The 13,972-nt window shown below is 36.9% G+C and overlaps 2 protein-coding genes and 1 pseudogene across 8 annotated transcripts in view; 2 read left to right on the top strand and 1 right to left on the bottom strand.

The window, feature by feature from the left end:
* Positions 1 to 13,972, top strand: part of GABRB1 (gamma-aminobutyric acid type A receptor subunit beta1) — a 439,900-nt gene that overhangs the window by 39,193 nt on the left and 386,735 nt on the right. The window contains exons 1-3 of one of the 5 annotated variants that reach the window (XM_002745869.7): positions 9,707 to 9,836; positions 10,002 to 10,093; positions 10,505 to 10,572. The exons of 3 other annotated variants lie outside the window; for them this stretch is intronic. In XM_002745869.7, coding sequence (XP_002745915.2) covers positions 9,757 to 9,836; positions 10,002 to 10,093; positions 10,505 to 10,572 — 240 coding nt within the window. In that variant the 5' untranslated portion in view covers positions 9,707 to 9,756. Of the gene's footprint in view, positions 1 to 9,706; positions 9,837 to 10,001; positions 10,094 to 10,504; positions 10,573 to 13,972 lie in introns of those variants that run through there. One more of the 5 variants, XM_078367259.1, reaches the window with a different exon arrangement.
* On the top strand, positions 2,218 to 3,474 carry LOC100399278 (heterogeneous nuclear ribonucleoproteins A2/B1 pseudogene; annotated as a pseudogene).
* Positions 9,733 to 13,239, bottom strand: LOC118152303 (uncharacterized). 3 transcript variants are annotated; one of them, XR_013533129.1, is made up of 2 exons: positions 10,494 to 13,239; positions 9,733 to 10,142 (listed from the first exon to the last, which is right to left on the bottom strand). XR_013533129.1 is itself a non-coding variant. In XM_078367261.1 (2 exons), the coding sequence occupies exons 1-2, from the start codon at positions 11,117 to 11,119 to the stop codon at positions 10,055 to 10,057; spliced, it is 453 nt and encodes a 150-aa protein (XP_078223387.1). In that variant the 5' UTR covers positions 11,120 to 11,144; the 3' UTR covers positions 9,733 to 10,054. The 3 variants fall into 3 exon arrangements, 2 of the variants coding, with proteins under 2 accessions (XP_078223387.1, XP_078223386.1); XM_078367261.1 differs by having other exon boundaries at positions 10,755 to 11,144; XM_078367260.1 differs by having other exon boundaries at positions 10,055 to 10,142; positions 10,722 to 11,144.

The following is a 13,972-nucleotide window of genomic DNA, read 5'->3' as shown; positions in this document are numbered from 1 at the left end:
AAAGAGTGTTGATAAATAATAAGCCTATTAAAATGTTAACTATTCTTATTAATGCAGTGGTAACATTTTAATAGAAGCAATGGCATAGAACATCTCTTTATTTGTAAGATGGAGCATATATTTTAAAACAAAATCTTGTATTTATTTGGATAGAATTCTACTTGAAAAGAGAAATGAATGTCCTTATTATTACCACAATTTATCAAATAGTAAAAATACCATAAATAATAATTTGAGAAGAAATTCCAATAAGAATAAATCTAGGAAAAAATACAATATGAATTTTTAAATATAAAAATTGTTATAGCATAACAAGAAGTAAAAATACAAAGAGGTGAAAATACAATTGGCTTATTACATGATAAAATTTTATCCACAAAGTTCCATGCTATAATATATGACTAAGAAGAGCTGAAAAGTGCAAAGTAGAAACTGCATTTTCATATAGCTAAAAATGTATGAAATAGCTGACAGTTAATATAACCTGAAAAAATGCTTTTTTTTTTAAAGAAAATATTATATCCCTAGAGGATAAATTGATATGTGAAAAGTAAAGTGATAGCATTCCTATTAACACAGATTAAAATTACTTCTTAAGTTAATTAGAATATTTAATGCAACATAAAAGTAACAAGAGATCTTTAGATCTGATTAAATTAATACTACATTTAATCTAGAAAATAAAATATGAAAACATAACAGGATATGTAAATATCTTAAAAAGCAATAATGATGCTGCTGCCTTCTGAAAATTCATACTTTACTAACAGTGAGTGATTATAATAAAAATATATCGCATTAGGTGATATATTAAATCAGAAAACCTGATCAACTAAATAGAAGGCAAATGCCACTAATACATTTATCTAATAATGTATTATATTACTATTAGTATTACAAATTACCCTTAAAATAGATTGTGGCAATTTATACTCCCCCCAAAGTATGTGAAATTGTATTTCTCCACAGCTTCCATTATACTTAATGTTAAACCATTTTAGACTAGCAAATCAACAAGTACCAACAATAGTACTTTATATCTGTTTTAAAAATTGTATTCATTTGATTACTATTGAGGTTGAAACTTTACAATATATTTATTGGTCACTTAATTATTGTTTTAAATATTTTTGACTATTTTTTAAATTTTGTGTGTATGTATTAGTTGTGTATATTTATGGGGTACCTGAGATATTTTGATACAGACATGTAATGTGAAATAAACACATCATAAAGAATGGGGTGTTCATCCACTAAAGCACTTATCCATGAGGTTACAAACAATCCAAATACACTCCTTAAGTTATTTAAAAATGTGCAATTAAGTTACTGACTACAGTCACCCTACTCTGCTATCAAATATTAAGGTTTCTTTAGTGAAATATTTGTTACAATCATTTGCTCATTATTTATTAGACATTTATTTACCTCATTGATTTGCATAAGCATTTTAAAATATAAATTGCAAATATATCTCCTCAGTTTGTCACTTCCTTATTAGTTTGATCAGCTTTTGTAAAATATTTCAAATATCTAGAAATAAATGGAAACTAGAATAATGAACACCCACATATCATGTTGTCATTAACTCGAATGAATTTTTTTTGAAAAAATATTATAGATTCAGTTGAACCCTAAAATGTGGTATTCTTCCTATTTTTGTACTCTATTCTGTGTGTTTATATATATATACACATATACATATAAACATACACACGCATATATATATAATGATATGTATATAATATATATTATGGTTATAATATATATATAACCATAAAATGTGGCATCCTTCTTGTTTTTGTTCTTTATTCTGTGTGTGTATAAATATACATACACATACAATCATACACACATATATATAATATATATGTGTAATATATGTTGTATGTAATATATATTATATACATATACATTATGTAATATATATAATATGTATTCTGGGTTTTATACTTAAACTTCTTAAAATTTATGTTATTATGGCTCATTGTGTCATTCTGCACCTTGCTCTTCTTTCATTTTTGCTTAATATTTTATTTTTGAGATTTATCTGTGTAGAAGCATGTGGATGTTCACCTATTTTAACTGTTGTATTTCATTGTGTGATTATACTATTTATTTCCAATTAATAAAAATTGTTTCCAGTTTTGCTCTACTAAAAACAACACTGCCGAGTAGCAGCAGCGCCGGGTCCCGAGCGGAGGTTCCCCTAGCGGTGTTGTTTCTCGAGCAGCGGCAGTTCTCACTACAGCGCCAGGACGAGTCCGGTTCGTGTTCGTCCGCGGAGATCTCTCTCATCTCGCTTGGCTGCGGGAAATCGGGCTGAAGTGACTGAGTCCGCGATGGAGAGAGAAAAGGAACAGTTCCGTAAACTCTTTATTGGTGGCTTAAGCTTTGAAACCACAGAAGAAAGTTTGAGGAACTACTACGAACAATGGGGAAAGCTTACAGATTGTGTGGTAATGAGGGATCCTGCAAGCAAAAGATAAGAGGATTTGGTTTTGTAACTTTCTCATCCATGGCTGAGGTTGATGCTGCCATGGCTGCAAGACCTCATTCAATTGATGGGAGAGTTGTTGAGCCAAAACGTGCTGTAGCAAGAGAGGAATCTGGAAAACCAGGGGCTCACGTAACTGTGAAGAAGCTGTTTGTTGGTGGAATTAAGGAAGATACTGAGGAACATCACCTTAGAGATTACTTTGAGGAATATGGAAAAATTGATACCATTGAAATAATTACCGATAGGCAGTCTGGAAAGAAAAGAGGCTTTGGCTTTGTTACTTTTGATGACCATGATCCTGTGGATAAAATCGTGTTGCAGAAATACCATACCATCAATGGTCATAATGCAGAAGTAAGAAAGGCTTTGTCTAGACAAGAAATGCAGGAAGTTCAAAGTTCTAGGAGTGGAAGAGGAGGCAACTTTGGCTTTGGGGATTCTCGTGGCGGCGGAGGAAATTTCGGACCAGGACCAGGAAGTAACTTTAGAGGAGGATCTGATGGATATGGCAGTGGACGTGGATTTGGAGATGGCTACAATGGGTATGGAGGAGGACCCGGAGGTGGCAATTTTGGAGGTAGCCCTGGTTATGGAGGAGGAAGAGGAGGATATGGTGGTGGAGGACCTGGATATGGCAACCAGGGTGGGGGCTACGGAGGTGGTTATGACAACTATGGAGGAGGAAATTATGGCAGTGGAAATTACAATGATTTTGGAAATTATAACCAGCAACCTTCTAACTACGGTCCAATGAAGAGTGGAAACTTTGGTGGTAGCAGGAACATGGGGGAACCATATGGTGGAGGAAACTATGGTCCAGGAGGCAGTGGAGGAAGTGGGGGTTATGGTGGGAGGAGCCGATATTGAGCTTCTTCCTCTTTGCCATGGGAAGGTGTCTTGCTGCAGGTAACTAATGAAGAAGTGGTCAACCACAGAGTCTTCAAGAAATAAGAAATTCTGTACCATCTGAAAGTAGTTCTTGTTGGTGCCTTCATTTAAAAAGCACTCTATAGACCAATGGAACAAAACAGAGGCACCGGAGGCAACACAACATACATACAACTATACAATCTTTGATAAACCTGACAAAAACAAGCAATGGTGCAAGGATTCCATGTTTAACAAATGGTGTTGGGAAAACTGGCTAGCCATGTGCAGAAAGCAGAAACTGGACCCCTTCCTGACACCTTACACTAAAATTAACTCCAGATGGATTAAAGACTTAAACATAAGACCTGGCACCATAAAAACCCTAGAAGGAAATCTAGGCAAAACTATCCAGGACATAGGAGTAGGCAAGGACTTCATGAACAAAACACCAAGAGCATTGGCAACAAAAGCCAAAATAGACAAATGGGACCTAATGAAACTCCACAGCTTCTGCACGGCAAAAGAAACAGTCACTAGAGTGGATCGGCAACCAACAGAATGGGAAAAAATTTTCGCAGTCTACCCATCTGACAAAGGGCTGATATCCAGAATTTACAAACAACTCAAGCAGATTTACAGGAAAAAAACAAACAAGCCCATTCAAAAGTGGGCAAAGGATATGAACAGATACTTTACGAAAGAAGACATATATGAGGCCAACAATCATATGAAAAAATGCTCATCATCACTGGTCATCAGAGAGATGCAAATCAAAACCACATTGAGATACCATCTCACGCCAGTTAGAATGGCGATCATTAAAAAATCTGGAGACAACAGATGCTGGAGAGGATGTGGAGAAAAAGGAACACTTTTACACTGTTGGTGGGAGTGTAAATTAGTTCAACCATTGTGGAAGACAGTGTGGCAATTCCTCAAGGCCTTAGAAATAGAAATTCCATTTGACCCAGCAATCCCATTACTGGGTATATATCCAAAAGACTATAAATCGTTCTACTATAAGGACACATGTACACGAATGTTCATTGCAGCACTGTTTACAATAGCAAAGACCTGGAATCAACCCAAATGCCCATTGATAATAGACTGGATTGGAAAAATGTGGCACATATACACCATGGAATATTATGCAGCAATCAGAAATGATGAGTTCGTGTCGTTTGTAGGGACATGGATGAATCTGGAAAACATCATCCTCAGCAAACTGACACAAGAACAGAAAATGAAACACCGCATATTCTCACTCATAGGTGGGTGATGAAAAATGAGAACACATGGACACAGAAAGGGGAGTACTAAACACTGGGGTCTATTGGGGGGAAAAGGGGAGGGCCAGTGGGAGGGGGAGGTGGGGAGGGATAGCCTGGGGAGAAATGCCAAATGTGGGTGAAGGGGAGAAGAAAAGCAAAGCACACTGCCATGTGTGTACCTACGCAACTGTCTTGCATGCTCTGCTCATGTACCCCAAAACCTATAATCCAATAAAAAATTTTAAAAAAAATAAAATAAAATAAAATAAATAAATAAATAAAACAAAACAAAACAAAACACTGCCATGAACATTCTTAGACTTCATGAGTTTACCACGAGGGTATATTCTGAGTGGTAGAAATGCTGGGACAAAGGGCTTGGGCATCTTTTACTTTCCTAGTATGTCCAAAGAGCTGCACAAAGTGTTAAGATTAATTTATATGTCTATTGAAAATATATGGAGTTTTAAAAGCCAATTTTTAATACTCTTAAAAGTTTTGCCTATCTGATGAATTTAAAATAGTGTACAATTGCTTTAATTTGCAATTCCTTATTTAGAGGGATTTTTGGTCTTTTTTTCTTATTTACTTGTAGAAGTTTTTTTCCCAGTAATTTCTTTATACAAATCCTTTGATGGTTAAATTTGCTGAAAACATGTTCTTCCTATGTATAGCTTGACTTATCAAGAAGAATCTTTGGATTTAAAGAAGGTTACATTTTAACAGTTATTGCTATAATCGTTTTTATAATTTATACTTTTGTTCATCTTCAGGTCTTTCCTTTCATCACAGCCATAAAGACATTCTGCTATATAGTTTAAAGTTTTGAAAGTTTTGGTTTGTGTATTAAAATTACAATCTACCTGTAATATGTTTTCATGTAGGTAATGATGTAAAGATCTTCTTTTTTCCCTTATAGATAATAAATTGTCTCACAGCATTTATTGAATAGCTCATCTTTTCCTACTTTTCCTAAAATAGAGAATTATTTCTGTGCTGTTTATTTGCTTGCAGTATTTTGCTTTTTATCTCTACATGAATTCCATGCCAAAGACAAACTGATTCAATTTCTATATAGTTTGATAATGTCTTGATATCTCAAAGACATATGCCGCGGTATTTCTTCTCTTTTTCTTCTTCCAAGTTTTCTAAGATTTTATTTACCCCTCATTCTTGTATTTAAATTTGGGATTAGTTTCTTCATTTCCATTTAGAATGTAGGAATTTTGATTCAAATTGGTTATATTTCTTACATTGGATAGATTTGACATCCTTACAATGTTGAGGCCTCCCAGCTACCCATATGATACATTTTCCATTTATCTAGGTCATATTTTGTGTGTTTAAATACAATTGTATATTTCACTATGAAGTTCTTGTGCATAATTTTCTCCAGTTATTCCTAGGTACATTACAATTTATTGTCGGTATTGTAACGGAATAATTTTTCTATTATGTTTTCTTGTTTGCTGACTGCTGTGTAGGGAAATACTAAGAATATCTGTAGGTTCTTGACCCTGACACACTTCGAACCTAGCTAGAAGTTAACTTTTAGACTTCCCCTATTTCGCTCATAAGAGTAAACAGCAGATGATAATAGGAGTAGGAAATACCAGTGGCTTTCAAGGGGTAGCTTTAACAAATATATGTATTTATTTTATAGTATATATTTAATTTTCTTTATATATATATATGATATATTACATTTAATATATATGATTATATCATATATATATTAAAAGAAATTTAAATTGAGCTTTAAAGGAAGAAAGGTCTTAAGTAAGAGGACTGACTTGAGGAAAAACAAACAATTTCACAGAGAAAGAATGTTTTGGCTTATTTAAGCCATAAAATTTCCCACAATGCATCTAGATTGATAAATTTTTTAAGTTCAATTATTTATGTTTTTAATAATTTTGAAATAATGTAGTTCTCATTTAGTTCCAAAGTTATTCAAGACAGCTTACAAACTATATATATTCAGCGCAACATATCTGTTTTTAAATTAGTAAACTGTGACGAAGAAAAATAAGTTTAGAAATCTAAGGCATTGTAGAGAAATGTAATATATCAAAATGCAGGTCATTCATATCTTACAAAATGACTAAAACTGAGTTGTGCGCAAGACTCTGAAATCTTCAGTAGCCAAAGTAAGTAGGGAATTTAATCAATTTTATGGTTTCTATTGTCCATAAGATAAGCTTTTCAAACAATAAGACAATTTTCAGAGTACTGAGGTCTGAGAAAAATATCCTCTCAACAGTCTTGTATATAAGATACCAAGTGATAGAGTGGGCTTCACCTTCTGTAGCATCTCAGTAACGAATGAATGTGATAATGAATATCTTATGTCTTTTACTGTTCTTTCAGGTAAATGTAAAACATAATTTCAAAGCAAAATTCAGTGGAATTGATTCACTAGGGCATGCTAAACAATAAGATTCAAGTCTACAAATTGCAGATAGTCTTTCTTAATTTAAGAATAAAATCTTGGCTCTTCAGCAGACCCTGCCGAATAAAACCCTAGTTGTTATTCAAAAATAATTATTGGGGTTTATGAGCAAATGGAAAACATATATCCCAATAAAAACTTTATGAAACAAATACTTGGTGGAATGCTTTCTATTAATTGAATTTGAGTAGGGGCTACTCAAATTTGCAACCATGAACAGATGTAAAAATAGACAAATTCTATGTGAAAAGGGACACTGTGTTGTTGACTGTTGTATCATCAACTTTTTGCCTAATATCTGGAACTTAGTAAGTGTTCAATATATATCTGGGGAATAAACAAGTAAGAAAATGAATGAAGTGAAGATTCATATATCCTGCTTTCTACAGTGTGACTTTTGCATAGAATTGTGCAGCACAGAGGGGTTCCATGCTTCAGCAAGGACCTAAAACATAAATAAGCCTCTCTCTAACACATAAAAGCAGATATGTATGAATTATACAAGGCACAGTTGATATCCTTTTAAGAAAATTAAGGAATCTAATTAGTAGTTAGCATTCTTTCCCATAAGGAATGGCCCCAGTATTTAAGGTTCTGTGAGGCTAAAATTATAAAATAAAATTAATATATTTGTAGAATGTCAAGCTCTATACATGTATAAACGGTTGTACCATTTTTAAGCACCCTCCAAATGTCCCTGAATCCTGACCCGTCCAACTATTCAATTTCTCCATTGTATTTCTGAAAGCTTGAGCTAGTCTATCACCTCCTCTTTATATAGTGGTCTATCACAACCACTTTCTGACTTTAGTTCTTTTACCTGGGATATTTTAATAATCCTTTTCCTTCTTGTTTCATTATCTGGTTCTTCCTCTTTGAGTCCATGCTTCACAACATACAGGAGTAGTTAAACCTATAGAATCTTGGTTGAAATGCAGATTCTACCATGTATTAGCTATTTGATATTAAACTAGTTAATTTAGTCTTAGTATCCTCATCTATAAAATAGGAATAATAATCATATATAGAACTTTTGGGCTGTTCTAAGGTTTAAATGGGATAATCTATGTAATGTGCACAATACCTGCCACCTAAACAGCTAGTGATATATGTTGATTGTTGTTATAATTATTTTACCACTGAGATCTAAAGCCTAAATCCAACCCTCACCATCCTTACTGAGACATTTCAGTGATTGCCAGAAGCCTAAATGCAGAATATGTAATGTTTTTGTAATGTGACCTCAACTTCCCTTCGCACTCTTATCACCTACCTTCTCTCCCTCCCTTTATAATCTGACCAGTCATTTCTGGGTTTAGTTATCTAAGTAGACTGTGGATTTGGCACATGGTGTCCCTCTTTCTGGAATGCCCCATCCTCCCTGCTCTGGCAAAAAGCTTTCTCCTCCTTCAAATTACTCCTCCTCTAGAAACGTCTCCCTGGTAGAATTACCAACACTCCTGTCACTACATAAACTCTCTAGAGATACACTGAATTTCCTTACACTGTGTCTATCCCTCTCACTAGATGTGAATTACTCTAGCTCAGGAACCCTTTTTGAAGCAGTTATAAGTCCCAGAATGCCTACAACATAGATTTAATATGTATTATTTAACAAATGAACAAACACCTAGCCCAGGCTCTTCTGCTTAACATGTGCTCAATGACATTTGTATAATCAAAGTTACGATATTTTATTTTATTCAAAAATGCTTGCTCCTGCAGAATCCCAACCTACTGGCAAACAGAGTTTAGACTGGTTGTTTCAGGGTTCTGATAGGGGTCACAAATACCAGCTTATATGCTGTCAATTTAAGAAAGGGATTTTTCTTACTAAAACCTGGAAGAAAAAGTGAGGCTTGCAGCAGATAGCCCCAGAAAAAAAGATTTCCTGCCAAGAACTGCTGCCCCATTCTTTGTTTCCCTCATTTCCCAACCTAGTAGAGAAACTACAAGTGGAGGGAAAAAAAGTGGGGTGGAAGAAAAGTTGGCTTGCCTCTCCTACTCCTCCTCCTGCAGAAGTCTACACCAAGCCAGATGTCCTAGGATGCCTCTCAAGGGCACCGGATTTTTGGAGTTCTCAAATACGTCCTGAGTTTCCTCTGTACCTTTCGTAACACTCTGGCTCCCTCTCTCTCCACTTTCCCAGCTCCCAGTCACCCCCACTCTCAACCCCTGCTGACCACAACCGCCCGGTACTGCCACCGGCAAACAGAGAACAAGAGATCCGCCTCCAGAATCCCGGTTCTGGGACCTCCCTGACTGTCAACGGAAGATGCCAATCACAGGCAGCCTTAGCCAAATCACTGAGAGCCCAGTAAAAAAAACAAAATCAGGTTGGGGGCTGAAAGGAAATCAATATAGCAATCTCCAGTGCATGAAGGGAACTCCGCTTACACTTGCTCGTAGGATTCCCTGCGTGAAAACAGCAGCTTGTCTCTGACTACCCGGAGGACACGGAGAACCCCAAAAAGGAACTTTAGAAGGATTGAAATCTGTTGCCTGTTCCACTAGGAATACTGTTTGCAAGGCACAAGGTGTCTTTTGGTAGTGAGCGCCCTCTGCGCATGCGCAGGTCCATTCGGGAATTACTGCCCAGCAGCCGACTAAGTTGCATTCCTTGAATCTTCGCAGAAAAGACAATTCTTTAATCAGAGTTAGTAATGTGGACAGTACAAAATCGAGAGAGTCTGGGGCTTCTTTCTTTCCCTGTGATGATTACCATGGTCTGTTGTGCACACAGGTGAGCTGCTGTTGTTTAATCTTTCTCTTTTTTCTTGGTATGTTTCTTTTTACGTGCCTGCTGGATCATGTATCTTGTTATTTGGGGGTAGGTGTGCCTGTATCTTTTTATATGTGCTCACGCTTTGTGGTCATTTTGAATACGGTCCTTACTTCTTCCCTTCAGCGCCAATGAACCCAGCAACATGTCATACGTGAAAGAGACAGTGGACAGATTGCTCAAAGGATATGACATTCGCTTGCGGCCGGACTTCGGAGGTAACGCTTCATCTTTTTCAACCTGTAACCCATCCCTAGTTCTCCTTTTCTGTCAAAGATAAATGTCAAAAAAGAAAAAAAAAAAAAAAAGCCTGTCATTTTCGTAAGCGTGCACTAAGCCCTGAACACACACACACACACACACACACACACACACACCGGGACCCCAGGCTCAGGTGGATGGATCCTCAGGCGGAGGCGACCTTTCCCGGGCCGACACACCCTCTGCATAGTCACTGCATCACGCGTGTGCCCACACCTGTTTTCCCAGGCTGTCCCCTGAAAGGGGTGGTGGGACGAGTAGGGAGGGAGCCCGTTCAGAATGGAGTAAGGGCTGGGAAGCCCCCTTCTCCTCCCCAGCCCGCTGTCGCTCCGAGAATCTGTCCCTAATATGGCCCACCTCCCCGGCAGGCCCCCCGGTGGACGTCGGGATGCGGATCGATGTCGCCAGCATAGACATGGTCTCCGAAGTGAATATGGTGAGTGGCCTCCCGACGGGCCCGGCGGTCCGGCTTACGCAGAAGCGAAATGGACCGGTCCCTGTGCCCTCTGCGTCTCACTGGCGGTCACCTCGCCCCTGTCCCCGGGGTTACCACTCCGCACGCGCTTCTCACGCCGGCACACACACCCGGTCACCCTGGTTTGTAATTTCGACACACACGGGCTACTGCGGTGTTCCAGGGGAAACGTGCTCAGCACTATTTTGGGAAGAACGGGTGACTGTTGCGCCGTAGAGCTGCTGGGGCGGAGTCTGAGCGTTACTTTAGCTGGGTTTCCCTGCGTGTTCGGATGAGGAGGGCACCATCTGCCGGCAGCTGGGCGGCCTGCACTGGGGTGCCCCGACCGGTGGTCGGCAGCCATCACCTCCCCAGGCGCGGCTCGGGCAATCCCCGTGGCCCTCGCAGTCGGCAAGCCCGGTGCACCGAGGCCCCGCCACCCAGCGCACACTCGAGGTTTCAAAGTGTCCCTCCCTCCGGGCTCAGGCACACCGTGTGGCAGGAGCAACAGGCTGAGACGACAGCCCATGCTTGCTAATAGGAAAAGTGCCCGAGCCTGGGTAGGCTTGTCTTGTTCCCTCGTGGGAGGGTATGAATTTGTCTTGCTGCATCTTGCAAATTTAACTTGAAACAAAATGGGTCAAGTTATATTGCTTCACTTTGCTCTAGAAATCTACGCATGTCTAAAAAGCTTGATAATTTAAGGGACGTTGGAAGGGAGAGGGGGCGACGGTGAAATAGCACAGTCCTTTCATTTCTAAGGGGTCTTCTTTCATTTATATTTTCCCTCTCTTTTTGGAAGCTGTTGAAAAATCAACTGAGATAGCTGCCACTTTTCTGTCGGCTGTTTCCGTCCACTGTGGGTAGCAGTTTGCTACTTAGAGTTTCTAACTGTTGTTTCTTGTAAGACGGGGGAAAAGCCTGTTGCTTTTCTAGAATCAACCACCCAGGGGACAGCTAGATCTACGTGAGCAAAATGCCATTTTTATTCCCCTTGTGAAAAAATATTATGGCAGCAGAAATTTAGACATTCTGAATAATTTAAAGAGTAAAACCTTTAGAGATTTTTATCACCATATAGCTATAAAGGCTATTGAATTGTCTTTCATTTCATTTCTACTGTGTCGTTTTATTTTAAAATGCTGTGGTTTAAGAATTTTTTCTTTTCCTTTTTAGATTATGTTAGGGAAGAAATAAATATATCTATAGCTTATTAAATAGGAATAGAATACAAGGTGTGACTAATTTCTGTGCCTTGTAGTTGTAGCTGCTCCTGCTTCAAATAATATTTAAAATACTATTTTTCTGAAATACTATTTTTAAATGTCTCTGTCGTGCTGGAAAAAGAAACTCAATTTTAGAAACGTAATGCACAATGAATATTTTCTTATTTGGCAAAATGACTTATTATATTTTGTTTACATACATGTTAATACCGCAAAATAACCCAAAACACAATATTTACAAACACTCTGAGGAATGTAATAATATGTGCCTAATCTACACAAATGCAACTGGACAAATTAGACAATGAATTAGTTTAATAAGTCATATTATGTAGATTAATAATGATAATATTTTCCTTTTCAATCATTTACTTTGGTATCTTATAAGCATCCACATATAATTTGTGATATAGGAGATTTAAAAAACTCAAAAAGCAAATGCAGCCTTTGGTCTACCTTGACCTGTAGCGTGCTATGCTTTTCAGAATTTTTAAAAATATATAATTCTGTTGGCTATATTAACATACACCTTTTTAGTTTTTGTTAAACTGAATTAAATAGGGAAGTTCTTGTAATCAACAACCACCATAACAAAAAAGTTCTGTTTAATCAGTTGTTCAGCTGAATTCATGCATAAGCTGAGAACAAGGATTGACGTTAATTGAAACACCACTGGATATTTCTTCCTAATGATTAAGTAATACAGTCTGTTTACTCACGGCAACATGATTATGCACTTGATTTTTAAAAAAATATTCACCCAACCAGTAAGCCTTTGAAAATTCATATTCCAATACAATTCCCATGACTTTTCCTCAACAATGTTAGCGACAGGATTAGAAAATAGAAACCACTCAATGTTGAAAAATAATAAGCCTTGATTTACTTGTTCTTTCTTGTTTCTCCTTTTAATGAGCACTGCTGACAGACCCCAAAGTTTATTTTATCTTTTCTCATCTATGACAAAGCATTGAAATAAATAGATTGGAAATAACTCCAAGAAAAATGGAAATAAAGAGAAATGTTTTGAGACTTGAGAGCTCTGTCTAAACACAACTCAGATGGTTAGCCCACACCCCCATAAGAAAATTGTTTATTATATGTTGTTATTTTATATAATATAAACAGCGTTGGAAGTCCATGGAAATATAAGACTTATTGCTTATTGCTTTTTGTATTAAGCATGTTTCAGTACCCTGATAGGAAATAACTTTTGAGTTATTTAATAGAAAATTTTCATCTACATTAAATCACAAGAATATAATAAAGAGAATGGACAAGAATATCATAAAAATAGTTTTTAAGAAAATGCAAGTTGAATCCATTACTAAAACATTGTTCATATTTATGTTTTCATCCATTATCATTATGACCCAGTCCCTGGCTGGGAAAATGACATAATTGTGCATTAAATTAGTGGATTTGAGAATTAGGTTCTGTTCATTTTTGTTTGCTTCCCAAGTAAAATATAACTCCTGTTTGGTGTATACATTGTCTGCTTTAAAGACTAACATCACAGTAAGAGCATTTTCTGGTTTCTTAATTTGGGAAAAATTAAGTGTTTTCTTAACAGGAAAAAAACAGTCTTTATATAGCAAAGAATCTCTACAATCAAGAATCATTGGTTCTAAGCAAGGGAATGCAAAAAATTGTGAATAATAATCCCGATGCAGGAAAAAAAAATATCTATTTGAGAACAAGACTTTTCAGGCAATAATATTACTGATTAAATTAGAAAGGACTGTTCTTGCATCATGGGATACATGGTTCACGTGATAGCAACTACATACTGTTACCAGTCTCTAAGCTGTCATCTTAAAAAATCACCATGATTTCCATTTATATAATATACCCATCAAACCTTGTCTTTTAAGTTTCTGCCAAGCCATAGACACACAGACACACACACACACACACACACACACACACACACACACACACGACTAAAGATGAACAGGAAGCAGTTGGAGTAAACAGAGACAAGAGCTCCCAGAAACTATCCTTAATGTGACCACTAACATCTGCTACTGTAAAGCCAGTAAGACACAGTAGTAGGCAGGCTTTCTCTTTGAACAGTAGTTTGGGGAAACATGATACTAACTTCCAGCAAACAAGTAGTTGAAGTCTTGTATTTCAAATTCCAGCGACTAGCTGTT

This window comes from Callithrix jacchus, chromosome 3 (genome assembly GCF_049354715.1).
Source record: "Callithrix jacchus isolate 240 chromosome 3, calJac240_pri, whole genome shotgun sequence".
Lineage (NCBI taxonomy): Eukaryota > Metazoa > Chordata > Mammalia > Primates > Cebidae > Callithrix > Callithrix jacchus.
Note: the sequence above shows the minus strand (reverse complement) of the source record. Positions and strands in the feature narration are given on the sequence as shown.